Consider the following 24007-nt stretch of genomic DNA (forward strand, 5'->3'; position numbering starts at 1 on the left):
GACCAGGGGTCCATCCAGTCCAGCCTCCTGCCTCACACAGGGGCCAGCCAGTTCCTCTGGAGGGCCAGCAACAGGGCAGAGAGGCCGAGGCCTTCCTAAGGACATCAGGAGAGCCCTGCTGGGTCAGACCAGGGGTCCATCCAGTCCAGCCTCCTGCCTCACACAGGGGCCAGCCAGTTCCTCTGGAGGGCCAACAACAGGGCAGAGAGGCCGAGTCCTTCCTAAGGACATCAGGAGAGCCCTGCTGGGTCAGACCAGGGGTCCCTCCAGTCCAGCCTCCTGTCTCTCACAGGGGCCAGCCAGTTCCTCTGGAGGGCCAGCAACAGGGCAGAGAGGCCGAGGCCTTCCTAAGGACATCAGGGGAGCCCTGCTGGGTCAGACCAGGGGTCCATCCAGTCCAGCCTCCTGTCTCATACAGGGGCCAGCCAGTTCCTCTGCAGGGCCAGCAACAGGGCAGAGAGGCTGAGACCTTCCTAAGGACATCAGGAGAGCCCTGCTGGGTCAGACCAGGGGTCCCTCCAGTCCAGCCTCCTGTCTCTCACAGGGGCCAGCCAGTTCCTCTGGAGGGCCAGCAACAGGGCAGAGAGGCCGAGGCCTTCCTAAGGACATCAGGAGAGCCCTGCTGGGTCAGACCAGGGGTCCATCCAGTCCAGCCTCCTGTCTCACACAGGGGCCAGCCAGTTCCTCTGTAGGGCCAGCAACGGGGCAGAGATGCCGAGGCCTTCCTAAGAGCATCAGGAGAGCCCTGCTGGGTCAGACCAGGGGTCCCTCCAGTCCAGCCTCCTGTCTCACACAGGGGCCAGCCAGTTCCTCTGGAGGGCCAGCAACAGGGCAGAGAGGCCGAGGCCTTCCTAAGGACATCAGGAGAGCCCTGCTGGGTCAGACCAGGGGTCCATCCAGTCCAGCCTCCTGTCTCACTCAGGGGCCAGCCAGTTCCTCTGGAGGGCCAGCAACACGGCAGAGAGGCCGAGGCCTTCCTAAGGACATCAGGAGAGCCCTGCTGGGTCAGACCAGGGGTCCATCCAGTCCAGCCTCCTGCCTCACCCAGGGGCCAGCCAGTTCCTCTGGAGGGCCAGCAACAGGGCAGAGAGGCCGAGGCCTTCCTAAGGACATCAGGAGAGCCCTGCTGGGTCAGACCAGGGGTCCCTCCAGTCCAGCCTCCTGTCTCACGCAGGGGCCAGCCAGTTCCTCTGGAGGGCCAGCAACAGGGCAGAGAGGCCGAGGCCTTTCGAAGGACATCAGGAGAGCCCTGCTGGGTCAGACCAGGGGTCCATCCAGTCCAGCCTCCTGCCTCACACAGGGGCCAGTCAGTTCCTCTGGAGGGCCAGCAACAGGGCAGAGAGGCCGAGGTCTTCCTAAGAACATCAGAAGAGCCATTGGTCCATATTGCCTACCGCAACTGGCAGCAGCATTCAGGGTCCCAGGCTGAGGTCCTTCCCCGTCATCTACCGGCTGGTTCTTTCAACTGGAGATGCTGGGGATTGAACCTGGGACCTTCTGCATGGGTCTTTACCATCACCTACTGCTTGTTCCTTTCAACTGGAGATGCTTTGGATTGAACCTGGGACCTTCTGCATGGGTCTTTCCCATCACCTACTGCTTGGTCCTTTCAACTGGAGGTGCTGGGGATTGAACCTGGGACCTTCTACATGGGTCTTTCCCATCACCTACTGCTTGGTCCTTTCAACTGGAGATGCTGGGGATTGAACCTGGGACCTTCTGCATGGGTCTTTCCCATCACCTACTGCTTGGTCCTTTCTACTGGAGATGCTGGGGATTGAACCTGGGACCTTCTGCATGGGTCTTTCCCATCACCTACTGCTTGGTCCTTTCAACTGGAGATGCTGGGGATTGAACCTGGGACCTTCTACATGGGTCTTTCCCATCACCTACTGCTTGGTCCTTTCAACTGGAGATGCTGGGGATTGAACCTGGGACCTTCTGCATGGATCTTTACCATCACCTACTGCTTGGTCCTTTCAACTGGAGATGCTTTGGATTGAACCTGGGACCTTCTGCATGGGTCTTTCCCATCACCTACTGCTTGGTCCTTTCAACTGGAGGTGCTGGGGATTGAACCTGGGACCTTCTACATGGGTCTTTCCCATCACCTACTGCTTGGTCCTTTCAACTGGAGATGCTGGGGATTGAACCTGGGACCTTCTGCATGGGTCTTTCCCATCACCTACTGCTTGGTCCTTTTACCTGGAGATGCTGGGGATTGAACCTGGGACCTTCTACATGGGTCTTTCCCATCACCTACTGCTTGGTCCTTTCAACTGGAGATGCTGGGGATTGAACCTGGGACCTTCTGCATACCAGGATCTCACTCCACCTAACTACCTAACCACCAGTTAGCTGGAGATTCCAGGGATTAAACGAGGGACCTTCTGTATGCTGAGCACAGGTCCTTCCACTGAGCCCCGCTCTCATCCATGAATTTTCCCTCAAAGAGCCTGGCTGGATCAGATCACTGGTCCCTCAACATCAGTATTGTCTGCTCTGACAGGCAGTGGTTCTCCAGGGTCTTCCACTCCAGCTGCCACCTGGTCATTTTAACTGGAGAGGGTGGGGATTGGCCTATGAAGGTCCATATTTCTATCCCCTCCTGCCTGGTCCTTGTAACTGGAGATGCCGGGGATTGAACCTGGGACCTTCTGCATGCCAAGCAGAGGCTCCAACACTGAGCCACGGCCCCTCCCTAAGAAGTATAAACACAGAGAGCAGCTTCCTGCCTCATCCGTTGAACTGGAGATGCCGGGGATTGAACCTGGGACCTTCTACATGCCAAGCAGAGGCTCAGCCCCAGAACCAGGGTCTATCGCCTACCCATTCCCTCCCTCCCTTTTCCCAATATTCCAGTTGCTTGGATTTACAGGATTCTGCAGCTTTTGTCCCTGCCCCCCCCCTTCCCAAATCTGTTTATTGGTTGTTGCTTCTGGCTTGTTTGTTTTGCTTCCTTGTGGGTCGGAGGGATCCGTCTCCTTCATCGGCCTCACGACCCCTTGGCGGAAACGCTCTCTGGCAACTGGCAATCCAGTCCGACCAGGGCGGCCCAACCATGCTTGCTGCTGCTGTGCTGTAGCCCCCCCCCCCACCTCCCACCCCCCAGAATCCCAGATTGGCTCCACTGCCTCGCCCTTCTGATCACAAGGATAAATACGGTTTGGCAACCGCAGCCGGGAGTAAATAACACGGGGTTTAAAACAAACAAATAGCTGTTCTTCGCGTCTCCTTGGAAACGGACCATGCTCCTTTCTCGCTGGGTGGGGAGAAGGGGGACCCTTATTGTTCCGAAAGGAACAAAAACCGTATTAAAAAAAAAACTGAGGGAGAGGAAAGAAGGAGAAAGTGTGCGTGGGTGGGAGGGCTTGGGGAGGGGGCTCCTTCCTGCAGCTTTAGCTGAGCTACAAGGGGGGGGAGTGTCCCCCTCCCCACTCTTTGGCTCCCCTCGGATTTCGCTCAGTGGGGCAAGAACGCTGGTCAATTTCCCGTGCCCCTCGCGTTGGTTCGAAACTGACCTGAGCGCTGGTCAATTTCACGTGCCCGTCGCCAGAGATGGAAACTGACCGGAGCGCTGGTCAATTTCACGTGCCGTCGCCAGAGATGGAAACTGACCGGAGCGCTGGTCAATTTCGCGTGCCCGTCGCACCGGCTTCAAAGCTTGAAACTGACCAGAGCGCTGGTCAATTGCGCGTGGCCACGTGGGCCAAGAACGCCGGCCTGGCCGAGATCGCTGCGGGCTTGGGGGCCGGTCTTGGTCGCGGTCTCAGAGACGAAGGGGCGGAGGACCTCCCCCCCTACCCAGAAATAGGGGGAGCTTTGAGGCTGGGTCCCGGGAGGGGGGGGGAGACCTCCGCGCCGTCCGCTTCCCAAAAGGAGCTATTGCCTCCGGGAGACGCGGGCGAAACGTCTCCATCCAAATCGATAGGAAGAAATCAACCCGCCGGGGTCGGAGTCTGGAGATCGGCGGCGAGCCCGGGAGATCTCCAGCCCCCGCCTGGAGGTTTGCAACTGGAGCCCCGCCGGAGATCTTCCTCTTTCGAGCCCGTTTCTTAAAAGATGGCGAGCCGGACACGCGCTTCCGATCCCCGGGCCGCTCCCGCAGCCCGGAATTGCCCTTCAGAGCGAAAGAGACCATCCCAGCCGCCCCGATCCGTGTCGGTGAGCTCGGAAGGAGCCGTGGGCAGCGGGAGCCCGACGACCGGCGAGGCAGGGCGCCGAAAAGAGAGTTGCTCCCCTCCCCGGTCCCAAAATAATAATAGTAATAATAATAATAATAATACATATTAATAATGTTGTTGTTGTTGTTGTTGTTGTCGTAGTTAGGTGCGAAGTCGTGTCTGACCCATCGCGACCCCCTGGACAATGATCCTCCAGACCTTCCTGTCCTCTACCATTCCCCGGAGTCCGACTGCTTCAGGGACTCCATCCAGCCGCCTCATTCTCTGTCGTCCCCTTCTTCTTTTGCCCTCCATCGCTCCCAGCATTAGGCTCTTCTCCAGGGAGTCCTTCCTTCTCACGAGGTGGCCAAAGTATTTGAGTTTCATCATTCATTAACAATATACTAATTATTAATTTTATTTGTATCCCGCCGCTCCCAGCACGGCTGGCTCGCAGACGGTACACAACAAGGATAGTCAAACTGCGGCCCTCCAGATGTCGATGGACTACAATTCCCATGAGCCCCTGCCAGCAAACGCTGGCAGGGGCTCATGGGAATTGTTGTCCATGGACATCTGGAGGGCCGCAGTTTGTCTACCCTTGGTTCACAATAAACATAAAATGCCCTGCGCTTTTCTCCTTGCTTTCCCGGAGGAACCAAGCATTGGAAACGGAGGCAGAAAGCAGGCCAGAAATAAATAAATAAATAAATTATTATTTTAACAATAATTGTAATAATAATTTTAATAATGATAATAATAGGAACAGTAATATAAAACCTTCCTTCAGCGGCTTACAATCTCAGGCGTCTCCCGCGCCTGAAATCATCATCAGAACAATTATAATTGGCTAAAATTCGGTCGCCCGGCCATCCCGGAGGGAAGGACTTGGGGGCGATCCAAGGAAAGAGAAGGACATCGGGGGACTACCGGGACGGGAACGCGCGTTGCGCACACGCGGGGCAGGAAAAATATAGGGGGGTGGGGGGTGGGAGAGACACGAAATTCCTCGGGGCCAGGACTGGGTGGGCTGCCTGGGGCGACCCGTTCGGGGACTGCGGCGTTTCCTTGCGAGTAAGCGGCCGAAGCCGCCACGGGCCCTCCGCAGGGCTACTCGGGAGCAAGGCTCGCCGGAGGTCAGGACTCAGGAGGGTGTTACTCGCGGGGAAACCTGCGGCGCCTCCCAAAGAGACAACTTCGCTTCCGTTCGAATTTTCTTCTTCTTCTTTTGAATTAATAACTTGGACCGATTCGAAGCAGGCGTCTGGCTGAAAGAGAGGACGGGCGGGGGAGCAAAGTCCAGTCCGGCTTGGAAGCCGCCGGACACGTGTTCGAACCCTTCCCTCGGCTTTATTATTAATATTATTATTAATTATTATTATTACAATATTATTATTAATATTAATAATTATTGTTAGATTTCTATACTGCCCTCCCATGCAGGGTGGTTCACATACACTTATAGCAATAATAACAATAACAACAACAATAATAATATAGTTTATTCTTAATACCGACGTTTTCCACATAGGTCGTCAGCCTGACCCATCCGTCTTGTTCTCTTCGCCCTCAAAACTCCTCGAAATTCGGACTCGTCGGCCCCCTTCGGCCATCTGCGGCCTAATCCGGATCAGGCCGCCCAACTTCGGGTGTGGCCGGCCCCGTCGCCGAAGGAAATTTCCCCGGAGGAGGGAGGGAGGGGGGAGAAAATCCCCTCCTCCCCCCCTCGCCCCCCCTCGCCTTACAAAAAGGGGGGAACTCGGAAGAAATGGGGCTTGCCTTTGATGTGTGAGTTGCGCCCTCCTTTCCGCCCCCCCTCCATCCCCCCCCCCCCAAGCAGCGTATTTGCGATTTGCCCATTTGGGGGGCTTTGTTGACTAGAGCCAGCTAAGCCGGCTTCGGAGGCGCAGGGCACGCACCCAGCCCAAAGGATCAGCTCTTGGGGGGTGAGGAGGAAGGAACCAGTTCCCTCTCCGTCAGCCCTCCCCCCCCACACACACCCCTTCCCCCTCCTCCACCCCAAAGAGAAATTTTAGGACTGCAAGAAGGAATAAAGGGCAATTAATACCATCAAAGGAGGGGAGGGGGTAAGGGAAGGGGTGTGTGTCTCCATTTACCTGTGACTAAATGCGCTCGGCTCCCTCCGGAGGCTTTTGGGAAGAGCGACCCCCTGGTTGGCTGGGGGAACCGGTTGTTGGTTGTTGGTCCCTCCGCTCAGAAGGCCTTCATGTAAACAGGGTTTTGCAGGGGTACGGCAGACTTTGAAAACCGGACAGCTTGGGGCGAAGTTTACCCTCCAGTGTGGTCTCGCGGACTCTCGGTTTTGCTGCGGGTCTGGTTTCACCTGGGTGCTCTGACCCAAATGCTATACACTACGGTATAGGTTACGACTCCCATGCGGAGCGGAGCCAACTGGGTGTAGGGGGTGAAGAGCCTCGAGTCTGGAGATATGGGCTGGATCCCCCACTTCTCCTCCACCAGCAGCCAGCTGGGTGACCTTGGGCCAGTCCCAGTTCTTTTAGAGCTGTTCTCGCAGAGCAGTTCTGTCAGAGCTCTCTGGGCCCCACCTGCCTGGAAGGTGCCTGTTGTGGGGAGAGGGAGGGGAAAGTGTTTGGTCGGCCACTTCGGGTAGAGAAAAAAACAGGGTGTAGAAACCAGCTCTCCGTCCCAAAAGGCCCCTTACGCATTCCAAGAGGGAAACGCCGTGTAAACTGTAGAGGTTAGGGGGCTCAGCTAATTCGGGACACACAGGGAGAGAAACCACTTAATTTTTAAAAATGAAAAAATTCATTGCCTCGCAATTGTTCGGGACGAACGCCGCTCTCTCATGATCCCCGTGCCGGATCTGCTTCTCTGGGCCATGAGGCTGTCCAGGTGGACTCCTGTTTTATTGAAGCTAGGCCAGGAGGAGGAGAGGGGAGGGAGAAAATCCAGCATCCCCCCAAGCCCCTAGCCGTTTGGGGGGGGGACAAGGAAGGAGAGGCCCCGAAGGCCCTTTATTTTACTTTTGGGGGGGCCCAGCTGTAAAGAAATCGTAGCTTTCAACCTGTTGCCCCGCCCCCACCCCAACGCCTTTATCTAGCTATCACTTCTGCATGGTTGACTCTCCTTTTCCCAGGACATCCTCTGCCTTTGGAGAGTTTAAAGGAGTTTGCTGGAACACCCTCTGAGCCCCCAATGGATTTCTTCTCTTCCATTTCTTCTTTTCCCTCTTTCCTCCTCCGCCCGCCCCCAAATCCTTTTCCCTATCCCTCCGTTTGTTCCTTTGTAAGAAGGAACCTGCTCTTTTGCATATCTAGGATAGCTGTTGTTCTCCCCCCCCCTTCCAGGTGGACTTTATTTCCTGACTTCAATTGTGTGAATAAAGGGGGGGGGATGCAAACCAGCCAACCAACAGCACCTGTACTCTTTGTAGGATACAGGGATCAGGTAACTTGGGAACGCCATAAACCTGGAGACAATTGACAAGCATTTCAGGGGAGCCCAGCCGAGGTGAGAAAGATTTTCCGCCTTTCTCTCGCTGGCCCTCCTCCCCCTTTCCAAATCCGGAAAACCTTTCCCAGCTCCGGAAAGCTCTTCTAAGACAACCCCCCTAGCGATGCAAGGAAACGGGAAGCCGTCCACCAGCCGTTGTGCTAGAACCATTTTAATATAATTATACATATCTGCCAAATCCAGAAAAGAAAAAAAAAAAGGTTTATGCATATATATTCTCTCCTTTTTTTTTTCTTCAAATTTCACATCTGCAAGCATTTAAAAACAATGAAGAATTTCTCCTTTAGGAAATTCAAGGTCCGAGCAAGGTCTTAAATATTCTTTCCCCCCCCCCCCCATCTCCCCTTACGGCTAGATTTCCCAACAGTAAGCGGAGTTTTACAGATGAGTTTTCTAAGTCCTTCTGTAATTTTGTGTTTTTTTTTAAACGACTGGCTTGAATTAATTTTCCGCTCATTTGTTCATTTGCAAAGTTTTTTTTTGTCTTCAGTGCACCTTACCTCTGGTGAAAGGCAATTGAGAGAGAGAGAGAGAGAGAAAGAGAGAGAAAGAGAGAGAAAGAAATTGTGTGTAACTCAGTTGCTCAAATTTCACTGTTAATTATAACCTATTTAAAATCACAGTGGAGCCCCTTCTGGCATGAGGCTCCAAATTGCATACAATACAGGAGATCACAGTTTTTAAGTCTAGCACAGATGTAAAAAACACAGATGTACCATTGATATAAGACACACACTGATTGTCTCTTAAAAACTACATATTGACTCCTTATGGACATTATTCGGGGTTTATTTTTTTTTTCCTTTCCTCTTAAATAAAGCAGTGCATCTAAGACAATCAGTCCCACAACCCACACGGCTCTGAACGGAGTGTTTTTTTTTTTTTTTAAGTAAAATTGGTTTGTTTGTTTTTTTAACCCGTGGTCAACTTTGCCAAACCTTGGCCCTGAAGGGAGAGAGACAGACACGCAGGAAGAAACGGTTATCCATCCGTACAAAACAAAACAAAACAAAACAAAGCATTTTAACTGAGAGTTGGGTGACGAATGGGAATGGGAAAAGAGAAATATTCTTTCCATATGCACAGAAGAGAAAGGAAAGGAAGAGAAGAATCTAGACATTGCCTTTAAATAATAGAAGAGGGAAGGAAGGAAGGAAGGAAGGAAGGAAGGAAGGAAGGAAGGAAGGAAGGAAGGAAGGAAGGAAGGAGATTGGAAGTGGAGTGAGAAGGAAGGAAGGAAAGAAGGAAGGACAAAAAGGGGGAAGGAAGGAAGGAAGAAAGAAAGGAAGGAAGGAAGGATGGAAAGGGGGAAGGAAGGAAGGAAGGAAGGAAGGAAGGAAGGAAGGAAGGAAGGAAGGAAGGAAGGAGATTGGAAGTGGAGTGAGAAGGAAGGAAGGAAAGAAGGAAGGACAAAAAGGGGGAAGGAAGGAAGGAAGAAAGAAAGGAAGGAAGGAAGGATGGAAAAGGGGAAGGAAGGAAGGAAGGAAGGAAAGGGAAGGAAGGAAAGGGAAGGAAGGAAAGGGAAGGAAGGAAAGGAAAGGAAAGGAAGGAAGGAAGGAAGGAAGGAAAGAAGGAAGGAGGATAAAAGGAAGAAAGGAAGGAAGGACGGAAAGGGGGAAGGAAGGAAGGAAGGAAGGACGGAAAGGGGGAAGGAAGGAAGGAAGGGAAGGAAGGAAAGGAAAGGAAAGGAAAGGAAGGAAGGAAGGAAGGAAGGAAGGAAGGAAGGAAGGAAAGGGGGAAGGAAGGAAGGAAGGAAGGAAGGAGAATAAAAGGAAGAAAGGAAGGAAGGATGGAAAGGGGGAAGGAAGGAAGGAAGGAAGGAAGGAAGGAAGGAAGGAAGGACGGAAAGGGGGAAGGAAGGAAGGGAAGGAAGGAAAGGAAAGGAAGGAAGGAAGGAAGGAAGGAAGGAAGAAATGGAAAGAAGGAAGAAATGGAAAGAAGGAAGAGAGAAAGAGTAAGGAAGAAAGGAAGGAACCAATCCCACCCCCTGACCCTTAGACAATCCTGGCCTTGACTGGAACAGTCTTCCAGACAAAGAAAACCAACGACTGGCTAACGACTGGAAAGCACAGAGCAGCTCTGCAGGTCAACTCTCTGTCCACATCTGGCGACCTTCCATGTCCGTCTTCCCTTCCAGAGCTTCTGAGCGAGACATGACAAGGGAGGGGAGCTCTCCTCCGGGCCTCTGTCCTTCCTTCTCTTTCAGCTTGTCGTGTCCTGCCCGGGTCCCTCTGGAATTTAAACCGAAGCCTGGACCGCCCTGGGAATGTCCAACCCTCCACGGCTTTGGGTCCCTCAAGGTCCTTGCCGCCGCAGAAGTCCTTCAACATCATCATCATCATCGTCCTCCTCCTTCTCCTCCTCCTCCTCCTCCTCCTCACGATTTATTACGACATAGGGGCTCCCTGGCAGGTCTTCACAACACCTGAAACTTCCAGGAAGAGGTCTGGTCCTTATAATCCAAGCAGTCAGCGTTGAAGTTCAGTTTCCAGGAGGCGGTTTGGTCCTTATAATCCAAACAATCGGTGGCCGAGTTAAAGCCCAGGCCGGAAGCGCCGTAGCCCTGGGTGGAAAGGGAGGCCGGGGACTGGTTGAGATGGCCGGCCACGGCGTTGGTGCCCATCGGGCTGAGGGCCGCCCCTGGTCCCGGGAGCTGGTGGTGCATCGGGGTGAGGTACGATCCGCAGTCCATCCCTCCGAAATAGGAGGTGGAGCCGGCGTAGCCTTGGCTGTAGCCCGAGGCCTGGGTGTAGGTCATCGGGTAGGACCTCTGCATGCAGGAAGACGACGTGGACAGCGGGTCGGAGAGCGGGGAGATGGAGGCCGGGCTCCAGATGGACACCGGGGCGCTGCTGCTGGAGATGGCCGGCACGGAGGTGCTGGAGGGCGGCGTGAACTGACCGCTGGTCCCGCTCTCGGAGCTCACCTCGCGAGCCGGAGAACTCTTCTTCTTGGCCGGCCTCACCTTGTTCTGCCCGCCGTTCTGCTGCTGCTGCTGCTGCTGGCGGCATTTGGCCCGGCGGTTCTTGAACCACACCTGTTGGGGGGGCCGGGAGGGAGAGGGAGAGGGGAAAGAGAGAAGAAAACGACCAACGTGGGTTAGAGGGGTGGCTCGGGGGGGGGGGGCAAAGTATAAGGAGGGAGGTTGGTTTCTGAGGCCTTCCTGAGAACATCAGCCCTGCTGGGTCAGACCAGGGGTCCATCCAGTCCAGCCTCCTGTCTCACACAGGGGCCAGCCAGTTCCTCTGGAGGGCCAGCAACAGGGCAGAGAGGCCGAGGCCTTCCTAAGGACATCAGGAGAGCCCTGCTGGGTCAGACCAGGGGTCCATCCAGTCCAGCCTCCTGTCTCACACAGGGGCCAGCCAGTTCCTCTGGAGGGCCAGCAACAGGGCAGAGAGGCCGAGGCCTTCCTAAGGACATCAGGAGAGCCCTGCTGGGTCAGACCAGGGGTCCCTCCAGTCCAGCCTCCTGTCTCACACAGGGGCCAGCCAGTTCCTCTGGAGGGCCAGCAACAGGGCAGGGAGGCCGAGGCCTTCCTAAGGACATCAGGAGAGCCCTGCTGGGTCAGACCAGGGGTCCCTCCAGTCCAGCCTCCTGTCTCACACAGGGGCCAGCCAGTTCCTCTGGAGGGCCAGCAACAGGGCAGGGAGGCCGAGGCCTTCCTAAGGACATCAGGAGAGCCCTGCTGGGTCAGACCAGGGGTCCATCCAGTCCAGCCTCCTGTCTCACACAGGGGCCAGCCAGTTCCTCTGGAGGGCCAGCAACAGGGCAGAGAGGCCGAGGCCTTCCTAAGGACATCAGGAGAGCCCTGCTGGGTCAGACCAGGGGTCCATCCAGTCCAGCCTCCTGTCTCACTCAGGGGCCAGCCAGTTCCTCTGGAGGGCCAGCAACAGGGCAGGGAGGCCGAGGCCTTCCTAAGGACATCAGGAGAGCCCTGCTGGGTCAGACCAGGGGTCCCTCCAGTCCAGCCTCCTGTCTCACTCAGGGGCCAGCCAGTTCCTCTGGAGGGCCAGCAACAGGGCAGAGAGGCCGAGGCCTTCCTAAGGACATCAGGAGAGCCCTGCTGGGTCAGACCAGGGGTCCATCCAGTCCAGCCTCCTGTCTCACTCAGGGGCCAGCCAGTTCCTCTGGAGGGCCAGCAACAGGGCAGAGAGGCCGAGGCCTTCCTAAGGACATCAGGAGAGCCCTGCTGGGTCAGACCAGGGGTCCCTCCAGTCCAGCTTCCTGTCTCACACAGGGGCCAGCCAGTTCCTCTGGAGGGCCAGCAACAGGGCAGAGAGGCCGAGGCCTTCCTAAGGACATCAGGAGAGCCCTGCTGGATCAGACCAGGGGTCCCTCCAGTCCAGCCTCCTGCCTCACACAGGGGCCAGCCAGTTCCTCTGGAGGGCCAGCAACAGGGCAGAGAGGCCGAGGCCTTCCTAAGGACATCAGGAGAGCCCTGCTGGGTCAGACCAGGGGTCCCTCCAGTCCAGCCTCCTGCCTCACACAGGGGCCAGCCAGTTCCTCTGGAGGGCCAGCAACAGGGCAGAGAGGCCGAGGTCTCCATAAGAACACCAGAAGAGCCTTTCTGGGTCTGGTCTATGGTCCTTCCAGCCCATCCCATCTTACACAGTGGCCAATTAGAGTCTTGATTTCCTCTGAAGGTGCAGATTTGCTTTCATCATGGCTAGTAGCCACTGACAGAACTCTCCCCTATGAGTCCATCTAATCCCCCTTCAAAGCCGGTGCCTTCACTACATCCTTTGGCAATGGGTTCCACATTTTGAACAACATGGCCCATTGCATGGCAGGCCGCAGAGACATCTAGTCCACCTCCCTGGTTTCTACAGGGGCCAACCACATGCCTTAGACCAGAGGTAGTCATCCTGTGGTCCTCCAGATGTTCATGGACTACAATTCCCATGAGCCCCTGCCAGCATTTGCTGGCAGGGGCTCATGGGAATTGTAGTCCATGAACTTCTGGAGGACCACAGCTTGACTACCCCTGCCTTAGACCACAAACAAGCCATGCTTCTTTCCTTGCTGGAATTCAAAGGCATGTAACCCCCCAAGATGACCTAGGAAGTGTTGCTTTTTATTAAATACCCGGGCCAGTCTAACAGCACAAAAGTTAGCATACTGGGGTCCCTTCATCTGAATATGGTTTGAACATCAGAGAACATAATGCAATGGAAGCCATGCTGGGTGTCCCGTCCAGTCCAACACTCTGTGTCACACAGGGGTCAAATCCCAGGTGCCCTCAGGAGGTCTTCTAGTGGGGCCAGAGCTCAAGAAGTGACACAGAAATCTGTGTCACACGGGGGCCTAAACCCAGGGGCCATCAGGAGGTCCACCAGCAGAGCTAGAACTCCAGAAGCCCTCCCGCTGTGGCCCAAGAAGACGGAGCGTCACTGCCCCGGACGTAAGAACGTAAGAGAAACCAGGCTGGATCTGTCCAATGGCCCATGCTGGCCTACATTAGGAGCCACACACTGGCCAGAGCCCAGAGGGGAGGTCCACCAGCGGAGCCAGAACTCCAGAGGTCCTCCCACAGCGACCCCCTCAAGCAACAAGAAGACCAAACATCCCTTCCCTGGACATAAGAACACAAGAGAAGCCATGTTGGATCAGCTCAATGGCCCATCCAGACCAACATTCTGTGTCACACAGAATGAGGAGACAGAGTGCTCCATCTATGACCAACTAGAGGGGCGGGCTGGGGTGGGAAACATATACATATACATAATGTATTTTATAATGATACATTTCTTTAAGTAGTAGTAGAAGAAGAATTGGTTTTTGCCGCTTTTCTCTACTCAAAGGAGTCTCAACGTGGCGCCTTCCCTTTCCTCTCCCCACAACAGACACCCTGTGAGGGAGGTGAGGCTGAGAGAGCTCTGAGATTACTGAAGAAGAAGAAGAGTTAGTTCTTATATGCCGCTTTTCTCTACCCGAAGGAGTCTCAAAGTGGCTTACAGTCGCCTTCCCTTTCTTCTCCCCACAACAGACACCCTGTGAGGGAGGTGAGGCTGAGAGAGCCCTGATATTACTGAATAAGAAGAGTTGGTTCTTATATGCTGCTTTTCTCTACCCGAAGGAGTCTCAAAGCGGCTTCCAATCACCTTCCCTTTCCTCTCCCCACAACAGACACCCTGTGAGGGAGGTGAGGCTGAGAGAGCTCTGAGATTACTGAAGAAGAGTTGGTTCTTATATGCTGCTTTTCTCTACCCGAAGGAGTCTCAAAGTGGCTTACAGTCACCTTCCCCACCCTCTCCCCACAACAGACACCCTGTGAGGGAGGTGTGGCTGAGAGAGCTCTGAGAGAACTGCTCTGTGAGAACTGCTTCATCAGGGCTGTGACGGAGCCAAGGTCACCCAGCTGGCTGCACGTGGAGGAGCGGGGAATCAAACCCGGCTCGCCAGATCAGAAGCGGACCGCTCTTAACCGCTACACCAAGCTGGTGTATTTAAAACCCATTTAATGTATATCTTTTATCGTTAAGTTTTAAGAAATTTTGGAAATGTGTATTTTAGTTGTAGCCCGCCCTAAGCCCTCAGCCAAGGGCAGGCGCAAAATTCAAACAGAAATAGCTAGACCTGGTGACTGAGAGCCACAGATGACGGGTGCTCCAGGGGTTCGTCAGATCTGGTCAGATCTTTCCATCACCACTTTGAGAGGAATTAACTTATTTCGCCTGGATCTGGGTGGCCCAGGTGAGCTTGATCCCCTCCCACCTTGGAAGCTAAGAAGAGACAGCTCTGGTTCGTATTTGGAAGGGTGGCAATGGGAAACCACTTCTGAATGCCTCCATAAGCCAGGGGCAGTCAAACTGCGGCCCTCCAGATGTCCATGGACTACAATTCCCATGAGCCCCTGCCAGCATTCGCTGGCAGGGGCTCATGGGAATTGTAGTCCATGGACATCTGGAGGGCCGCAGTTTGACTACCCCTGCCATAAGGTGACAACAAATACGGACCTCTCCATGGTGCTGAGGAGGGGGGGGTAAGGCAGAGAAGGAGCTGGAGAGTCAGCAAGCCCCTTGGCCGCACCAACTCTGATTTGTGGTGTAAACGCAATGGCTTAACTGGGCAGCTTCGGGGAAAGAAAGGGGAGAGGAGTCACTGCCTAGGCTTGCCTCCCTAGTTTGCCACCTCTGGCTGCTCAAAGGATCCCCACTTACACCCTACTGAAGAAGAAGAAGAAGAAGAAGAGGTTTCTTATACCCTGTTTTTCACTGCTCAAAGGAGTCTCAAAGGAGCTTACAATTGCCTTCCCTTCGTCGCTCCACAAGAAAAAGATGAAGGGATGGTTCTTATAGGCCATTTTTCTCTACCTGAAGGAGTCTCAAAGCGGCTTCCAATCGCCTTCCCTTTCCTCTCCCCAAAACAGACACCCTGTGAGGTGGGTGAGGCTGAGAGAGCTCTGAGATTACTGAAGAAGAAGAAGAGTTGGTTCTTATATGCTGCTTTTCTCTCCCCAAAGGAGTCTCAAAGCGGCTTACAGTCACCTTCCCTTTCCTCTCCCCACAAGAGAGCTCTGAGAGAGCTCTGGGAGAACTGCTCTGGGATCACAGCTCTAAGAGAACCGAGATTAGCTCATGGTCACCCAGCTGGCTCCATGGGCAGGAAGAATGGCGGAATCAAACCCAGCTCTGCAGATTACCATCTCCCACCCTTAACCACTACAACATGGCTCTCCCAACGTCAGGTTCCTTGCAGGGTAAGCAAGGACAAAAACAATCTGAGAGAACTACGAATGGCCCAAGGTCGCTCCCCAGGATTTATGGGGAGTAGGAGCAGGGAACTAAGCCCATTTCTCCAGATTAGGGCTGGCTGATCTGTAACCACCGCACCACCCTGGCCGAGCCCTTCATTTAAAAGAACAGGGTCTCACCAAGGGGGTGACCGATTAAGAACCCCAAGAAACGGGTGGGAGGGGAAAACTGCATTTATTTGCTTGTTAGTTCCCTCGGGAAGGCCAAGCATTCTCTTCTCCACCAGCCCGCCTACAGGATCTGAGTGTGGAGCGGGGGCCACTTAACTGGGCTGGAGATTCCCCCCCTCCCAAAATATTTCTCCTTCAGATTCGCAGTCAGAGAGGGACAGTGTCAAAGGCCCTTGTACGGATTGCCCATGTAAGAAAACACCCCCCAGCAATGGATGAATGGGATTTACGTTCAGGCAATGCAATTTAGGCGTAGAGAGCTGAAACCCGACTACGCCTCATCGCTTGAACTTCCTCCACCAGGGTGCTCTCAGCTCTCCAAGGGGCGGACGTCCCTAGCTGGGTGCCCTTTGTCTGCCAGCCCTGGAAGGGGCTGATCGTGGCATTTGAACCACCTGGAGCGAAAAGCCAAGAGGTGGGTCGGCACATGCTCCGGAGAAAGGGGTGGGGATGCAGGGGAGAGGGGGCCCATTTTCCAAAGCTCCCAACCCTTATAGTGTTCTGTGTCAACCGCCCAGAGCTGCAAAGAAATGGGCAGTATAGAAATCTAAATAAATAAAATAAAATAAAGCAAAAGAGGAACAAAAGAAGGGAAGAGAAGCCATGTCGGATCAGGGCAGTGGCCCATCCGGTCCAACACACCGTGTTGCACGGGGGCAGAACCCAGGGGCCATCAAGAGGTCCACCAGCAGGGCCAGAAGCCCTCCCACTGTGGGGTCCACAAATGCAGTCAACAGGGAGACATTGGGCTGGCCCCAGTCCGTTCGTCCTTCCTTCCTTCCTTCCTTCCTTCCTTCCTTCCTTCCTTCCTTCCTTCCTTCCTTCCTTCCTTCCTTCTCACTCCACTTCCAATCTCCTTCCTTCCTTCCTTCCTTCCTTCCTTCCTTCCTTCCTTCCTTCCTTCCTTCCTTCCTTCCTTCCTTCCTTCCTGTTTCAATTTCTATCACACCACTCTCAACAATATCTGTCTCGTAGCAGTTTTACATAATATTAAAGTCAATGAAATCACAATACAACCCATAAAAACCCATCACAAACCATTACAATAAGATGGCGGCATAACGTCTCTAATTCTCATTGAGCAGTTCTCTCAGAACTCTTGGCAATACCTACCTCAGATAGAGGGAGAGAGCAGCTCTCTAAGGACTCTCCACTCCACCCACCTCACAGGGTGTCTGTTGCGGGGAGAGGGAGGGAAGGTGACTGTAAGCCGCTTTGAGATATCTTTGGGCAGAGAAAAGCAGGGTATGCAGCCAACTCTTCTTCTACCACATCATCCTAAACGTCACAATTAAATTCAGAAAACAGTTCATGCTAAATACACTGGCAGCCATTTGCAAAAAGGTGTTCCACTAGATCGGGGTCCCCAACCGGGTGTCCCCCAATAGTTTTTAGGGAGCCAAGTTCTACCCTACATAAACTTAAATTCATTTCCATTATTTTGACCTTTTAAGGTTTTTGGTTTCTGTGACCTCAGCTATCACAAGGTGGGCTTCATCCTCTCTTGTCCCTCTTCCTGACTTAATATTTATGAGTAGTCTCTTTCCCCCTTGCACTGCAGATTCCTCGGGTTTTTGTGGCTCTGTCTCCTGCAGCTGAGTTAAGCTGAAACAAGACCCTTAGTCCACCTGTTTACTGTGACTAGGAGCAGCTCTCCAGGGTGTCAGCTGGAGGTCTTTTCCATCTTCTCCTGCCTGGTTCCTTTTAGCTGGAGATGGTGGGGATTGAACCTGGGACCTTTTGCAAGCAGAGGCTCTTTTACTGAGGCACAGCCCCTCCCTAATGAATATGAACATAGGAAGCAGCTTCTACTAAGTCAGCTCATAAGAAGAAGAGTTGGTTCTTAGATGCCGCTTTTCTCTACCTGAAGGAGGCTCAAAGTGGCTTCTATTTGCCTTCCCTTCCTCTCCCCACAACAGACCCCCTGTGAGGGAGGGGAGGCTGAGAGAGCCCTAATATTAACAGTGCCGTGGCGAGCCAAGGTCACCCAGCTGGCTGCATGTGGGGGGAGTGCAGAATCGAACCCGGCATGCCAGATTAGCATCATAGAATCATAGAATCATTAGAAGTCCGCACTCCTAACCACCACACCAAATCAGCTCTCTTCAGTCTTCCCCATCCCCTCCTGCCTTGAGGCGGCCCTGTCATGGGACCCAATGGTTTATCAAACTCCCCAGCATGGGCCAGAAAAAGCGCATGACCCGCACGGGACTTCCAGATCTCACTGAGCCCAGGGCTCCCGGCACATTTTGCATCTGTTGGTTTTACATCCTTATGTGCAAGCACTCTTCCTAGTGGAGCAAGGAGCGGTGCATGATGGGAGAATCTCTAACTGTGAGGATCCTGTTCTCTGTCCATTTGGGCAGGTCACTGAGATCTCCCAGTCAGTCATCAACAGCAGCAGCAGAAGAGTTAGTTTTTATACCCCACTTTTCACTGTATAAAGGAGCTGACAATCACCTTCCCTTCTTTCCCCCACGACAGACACCCTGTGAGGTGGGTGGGGTGGAGAGAGCTCTGAGAGAACTGTTCTGCAAGAACAACTCTGTGACTAGCCTAAGGGCACCCAGCTGGCTGCCTGTGAAAGAAAGGGGAAACAAATCTGGTTCTTCAGGTTAGACGTTGCCCCTCTTAAGCCCTACACCAAGCTGGCTTCTTATCCAAAGAAGGAGAAGGAAAATAAGAAGAGTAGGTTTTTATACCCTGCTTTTCACTACCCGAAGGAGTCTCAAAGCGGCTTACAATCACCTTCCCTTTCCTCTCCCCACAACAGACGCCCTGTGAGGGAGGGAAGGCTGAGAGAGCCCTGAGATTACTGAAGAAGAAGAAGAGTTGGTTCTTAGATGCCGCTTTTCTCTACCCGAAGGAGTCTCAAAGCGGCTTACAATCACCTTCCCTTTCCTCTCCCCACAACAGACGCCCTGTGAGGGAGGGAAGGCTGAGAGAGCCCTGAGATTACTGCCGCTTTTCTCTACCCAAAGGAGTCTCAAAGCGGCTTACAGTCGCCTTCCATTTCCTCTCCCCACAACCCTGCGAGGGAGGTGGGGATGACAGAACTGCTCTGTGAGAACAGCTCTAACAGGACTGTGACTGGCTCCAGATCACCCAGCTGGCTGCATGTAGAAGGGGAACAGGAACTCATTTCTCCAGATTAAGAGGCCCCTTAATGCTCTTAACCACTGCTCTTAACGACTACACCATACATGCCAACTCTATAAGAATTGCTCTTCTAATTGTTTCTACAAAACTAGATAAGTAAACTCATTTCACAGTTCTTCAAATGAAACAGAATTATTATTTCAAGTAAAAACTCACTGCCTAAATTTAAAAAAAGAAAAGAAACTGATCTTAACCAATGCAGCGACATTGTCTTGAAAGTTCCCCATTCACTCTCTCTGGGATTTATTCTCATATTCAAAAAGGATATTGATTTAAATTCATTTTTACAGCATTATGGTATACTATTGTAAATAAATACAATAATAAAATAAAAAATAATACACTCAGGATGTATTTTTATTATGAACCTAAAATTGTGTGACATGAAAGAAGAAACAGAAGATTTCTTCTGTTTTGATACCCTGCTTTTTACTCCCTGCAAGAGTCTCAGAGCGGCTTCCATTCACCTTCCCTTTCCTCTCCCCACAACAGACACCCTGTGAGGGAGGTGAGGCTGAGAGAGCCCTGATATTACTGAAGAAGAAGAGGAGTTGGTTCTTATATGCCGCTTTTCTCTACCCAAAGGAGTCTCAAAGTGGCTTCTAGTCGCCTTCCCATTTCTCTCCCCACAACAGACACCCTGTGAGGGAGGGGAGGCTGAGAGAGCCCTGATATTACTGCAGAAGAGTTGGTTCTTATATGTCGCTTTTCCCTACTCAAAGGAGTCTCAAAGCAGCTTACAATCACCTTCCCTTACCTCTCCCCACAACAGACACTCTGTGAGGGAGGAGGGGCTGAGACTGGACTGCTCTTTGAGAACAGCACTATCAGGACTGTGACTAGCCCAAAGCCACCCAGATGGCTGCATGGGGAGGAAGAGCGGGGAACTGAACCTGGTACTCCCAATCAGGGGCCGCTGCTCTTAACCACAATGCCACGAAAGCTTATACCCTAAATTTATAATTTTTGGATCTTTTAAGGTGCCTCTGCATCCAAACGTCTGTTTTTTCTTCTGAACCAGTGCAATTCTCATGGCTTCCCTCCCAAAATATTGGGAGCTGTACTCTAGGGAAGGTACTGAGAATTCTCCGGCCGAGATTCTTACTCCCCCTTCCCTTCCCTGAACCAGTTTCTCCAGAGGATGTGAACGGCCATTAAATCGGTTACCACCTGCAGTGCAGCCATGCATTACCCTCTGGGTGCCTGTCTCCTGTCGTTGATCAGAACCCTTGATCTGACTCAGAGTGCTTTTCCTCATTTGCACGGTGCTTCCTCCTTCAAGCGGAGAGGCAGGGCCTGATCCTGAGCACACCGAATGGCTGGCGAGTTCTGATCAGACAAATGGGTAGCCCAGATCTTGTCAGATCTCGGAAGCTGAGCTGAGGCCCATCAGTGGCTCTTCGCCACAAGGCCTCGGTGGAACACTCTCCGTGGGGCAGGGATGCTCTGTATCTTTGGTGCTTGAGGGGAGGGGGCACAGTGGGAGGGCTTCCGGAATTCAGGCCCTGCTGGTGGACCTCCTGAGGGCCCCTGGTATTTGGTTCCTGTGTGACACAGAGCATTGGACTGGAGGGGCCTTTGGCCCGATCCAACATGGCTTCTCTCATATCCTTACGTCTGGGGAAGGGATGCTCTGTATCCATGGTGCTTGGAGGGGGGCATGGTGGGAGGGCTTCTGGAGTTCTGGCCCTGCTGGAAGACCTCCTGGGGATTTGGCCCCTGAGTGACACAGAGTCGTGGACTGGAGGGGCCACTGGCCTGATCCAACATGGCTTCTCCTATGTTCTCCCATTCATGGAAGCCGTCCCAGAACATCCTATGGGGTTGCTGTGCATCAGCTGTGACTTGACATCCCTTTCCAGCCTCACAAAGGTCTCCAGGTGGCACAGACACCACAGGCAGCCTTGGGGGGGGGGGCTTGCATAGCACACAATGCCGAAACACACTGCTTTTCCCAAGCATGAAGTGCAAGGCGCATGCCTACAGCAATGACATGAATGCCTCAGTTTTATACACATTTTTAGTTACCTGCCAAATGAGCATACACAAACCCGTGATGGTGCCTTATATTGGATTGTCCAAAACAGGAAGGAGAAAATATCCTGACCCAAACAAAAGCCAAGACCCTTAAAAGGCCAAAATGAGGGAAATGAATAAAAGCCCATGTAGGGTAGAACACAATTCTACAAATCATAGAAATATAGAATCATAGAAGAGTTGGAAGGGAACTCCTGGGTCATCTAGTCCAGCCCCCTGCACTATGCAGGACACTCCCAACCCTCTCGCTCATCCACTGTCACCTGCCACCCCCTTGAACCTCCACAGAATCAGCCTCTCCGTCAGATGGAGATCCAGCCTCTGTTTAAAAATCTCCAGAGATGGAGAACCCACCACCTCCCGAGGAAGCCTGTTCCACTGAGGAACGGCTCTAAGTGTCAGGAACTTCTGCTGGAGGTTTAGATGGAATTTAGAAGCATAGAATCCTAGAGTGGGAAGGGCCCTCCTGGGTCATCTAGTCCAACCCCCTGCACTATGCAGGACACTCCCAACCCTCTCGCTCACCCACTGTCACCTGCCACCCCCTTGAGCCTTCACAGAATCAGCCTCTCTGTCAGATGGCTCTCCAGCCTCTGTTTAAAAATCTCCAACGATGGAGAACCCACCACCTCCCGAGGAAGCCTGTTATAGTACTAATATTTATTAATCCAGTTCAAAAGCCAAGGTTCATGGCAAGCATAACCTCAATAAAATCAACGCATACCCTGACCACACGTGTTTTGGCGTTCCCACCTTGATCAATGGCAAGGCATCAAAACTAGCCTACGTTAAATACGCAATAAACCAGGGGGCAAAACGGCTTTAAAAGCGGACTAGAACCTGGCACAAGGTGACCAGATTTTAACATTGGTAAAGCAGGACAACATTGACCGGGGGCGGGGAGGGGTTCTTGATTAAAAATTTGGTCTGTACGGAGCAACAAAAAGTTTCATAGAACGCAAAAATAGTATTGTAATATATATATTTTTAAATTTCAACATAAGTATAATTTGCCAGGTACCCCCAGATGTCCCTCCAAACGTGGGACAATCTGCTAATGTGGCAGCACCCTCCACCGTGCCCCCGAAGCCAGGAGGGCAGTGGGGTGTGGTGGAGCAGGGGCAGAGGACACGGCTGGCTTCTCACTGGCTGCCACAGAAGGCAGGTGGATGGTGGGGTCGTGGCCCTGCACAGAGGCTGGGAGCGTGGGGAGGAGCACGAGACCCCATGGCAGAGGTGATGTGGGGCAGCCAGTAATTGGCATACAGTCGGAGAGGGCCCCGTCCCAGTGAGGGCCAATCAGAATCCCCACAGCGCTCCCTAACAGCATGCCAGCTCTTCTGAGTGGCCCTGGGGGGGTAAGGGCCCTCCCCCCTGAGGGCCAATCAGAGGGCTTACATGTTATGAGAAGTAGCCATCACATTCTATTGTACATTTGTATACAGAATATACAAGAACTAGAAAGTAAGCCCGCTGTATGAAAATACAGCGCGGCTGGCTCTGACACCCCCCCCCGCGCATGCCTCCCACCCTATACCGGGGCTTTTGGGGGGGCGGAGGCCCCCCCTGCCCGCCTGCCTCCCGCCCGACGCTGGAGCCTCGGGGCCTACCTGGCGTGTTGGCGGCAGTGCAGTAATGGTGGGCGTGGGCTGAAGGTGGCCCACGGTGTTTTGGGAGGCGCTTTGCACCTCCCAGCTGGTCAGTCCTGGCCCAGTTTTCCTCATGTCTAATGAAAATTCAGCCGTCACTGAGACAGTTGCATGGTTCCTGCAGTTGTTAATGAGGGATTGGAGGCCAAATGCATGACATTTTCATCCCAGCTTGGCATCGCGGCTAATCTGTTGAGCTGGGCTTGATTCCCCGCTCCCCCACGTGCAGCCAGCTGGGTGACCTTGGGCTAGTCACAGTCCTGATCGGGCTGTCCTGACCGAGCAGTGATATCAGGGCTCTCTCAGCCTCACCCACCTCACAGGGTGTCTGTTGCGGGGAGAGGAAAGGGAAGTCAATTAGCTGTTTTGAGACTCCTCGGACCAGGGAAAACTCTTCTTCTCCTGATTCAATTTATTTTGGAACTGCAACTGTTTCCCTTGCCTATATTAATTGTTATAGGCCAATAAAAGCTATTGCATGCTGTCATCGAATCCTAGAGTTGGAAGGGGCCATACAGGCCATCTAATCCAGCCCCTTGGCCAGTGTAGCCTCAGGCCAAAGTATCCAGGAACCGTCCAGCCATTATTCAAAGACCACCAGGGAGGGGGAGCTCACAACCTCCTTAGGCAACCCATTCCACTGCTGAACTACTCTAATTATGAACATTCCCCCCCATATGTAACCGATACCGTTCTACTCATAGTAGCTAAAAGGAACCTTTCCCTGCCCTTCTCTAAGAGATAACCTTTCAAATCCTTCAAGAGAGCCACCCTGTCCCCTCTCAGCCTCCTCTTCTCCAGGCTGAACATTCCCAAGTCCCTCAGCCTTTCCTCTAGGGCTTGGTCCCCAGGCCCCGGATCATCCTCGTCGCTCTCCTCTGTACCCTCTCCGTTTTGTCCGTGCCCTTTTTGAAGTGAGGCCGTGCTACCAACGATCTGCTCTATTTCCCCCCCCCTAGAGATGTTGGGAATAGAACCTGGGACCCCTTGCATGCTAACCAGATGTTCTACCACTGCACCATGACCCCTTGCCGACACTCAGGAACGTGTGGGTTCAATGTGTGGGCTGAACAAACAACAACAACAAAATTAAATGCCCAGCGTGAGTTCAAGGGCAAGCCAAAGATCACGGCATCAGTCTATCTTTGAAGCACACCTTGACTTTGGTTTGCCCTTGAACATGCACCTGCACATAACTATGGCCCAGGACAGAACTGTGTTTCTTCGGTACCAGGCCTGATTGATACAGACTCCCCTGTTTATGCACAATTTATTTACATCCATTATTCGGGGGTTCATTTTTTTGGATTTCTCTATTACCTTCCTTAAAAAGTCTCTCCGTCAGATGGCTCTCCAGCGTCTGCTTAAAAATCTCCAAAGATGGAGAACCCACCACCTCCCGAGGAAGCCTGTTCCACTGAGGAACCACTCTGTCAGGAACTTCTTCCGGATGTTTAGACGGAATTAAGAATAATAGAATTGGAAGGGACCTCCTGGGTCATAGAGTCCAATTCCCTGCAGTTTGCAGGACACTCCCAACCCTCTTGCTCATCCACTGTCACCTGCCACCCCCTTGAACC

General features: G+C 53.1%; 1 protein-coding gene across 4 annotated transcripts in view; it reads right to left on the reverse strand.

Moving 5' to 3' along the window:
* Nucleotides 1-7793: 7793 nt before the first annotated feature.
* The window catches only part of OTX2 (orthodenticle homeobox 2), a 37796-nt gene continuing 21582 nt past the window's right edge, over nucleotides 7794-24007 (reverse strand). For all 4 annotated transcript variants that reach the window (XM_077323995.1, XM_077323997.1, XM_077323994.1 and 1 more), the window contains one exon: nucleotides 7794-10695. In XM_077323995.1, the coding sequence (XP_077180110.1) occupies nucleotides 10075-10695 (621 nt within the window). In that variant the 3' untranslated portion in view covers nucleotides 7794-10074. The remainder of the gene's footprint in view (nucleotides 10696-24007) is intronic.

The sequence above is a fragment of the Paroedura picta genome, chromosome 2, assembly GCF_049243985.1.
Source record: "Paroedura picta isolate Pp20150507F chromosome 2, Ppicta_v3.0, whole genome shotgun sequence".
Classification (NCBI taxonomy): domain Eukaryota; kingdom Metazoa; phylum Chordata; class Lepidosauria; order Squamata; family Gekkonidae; genus Paroedura; species Paroedura picta.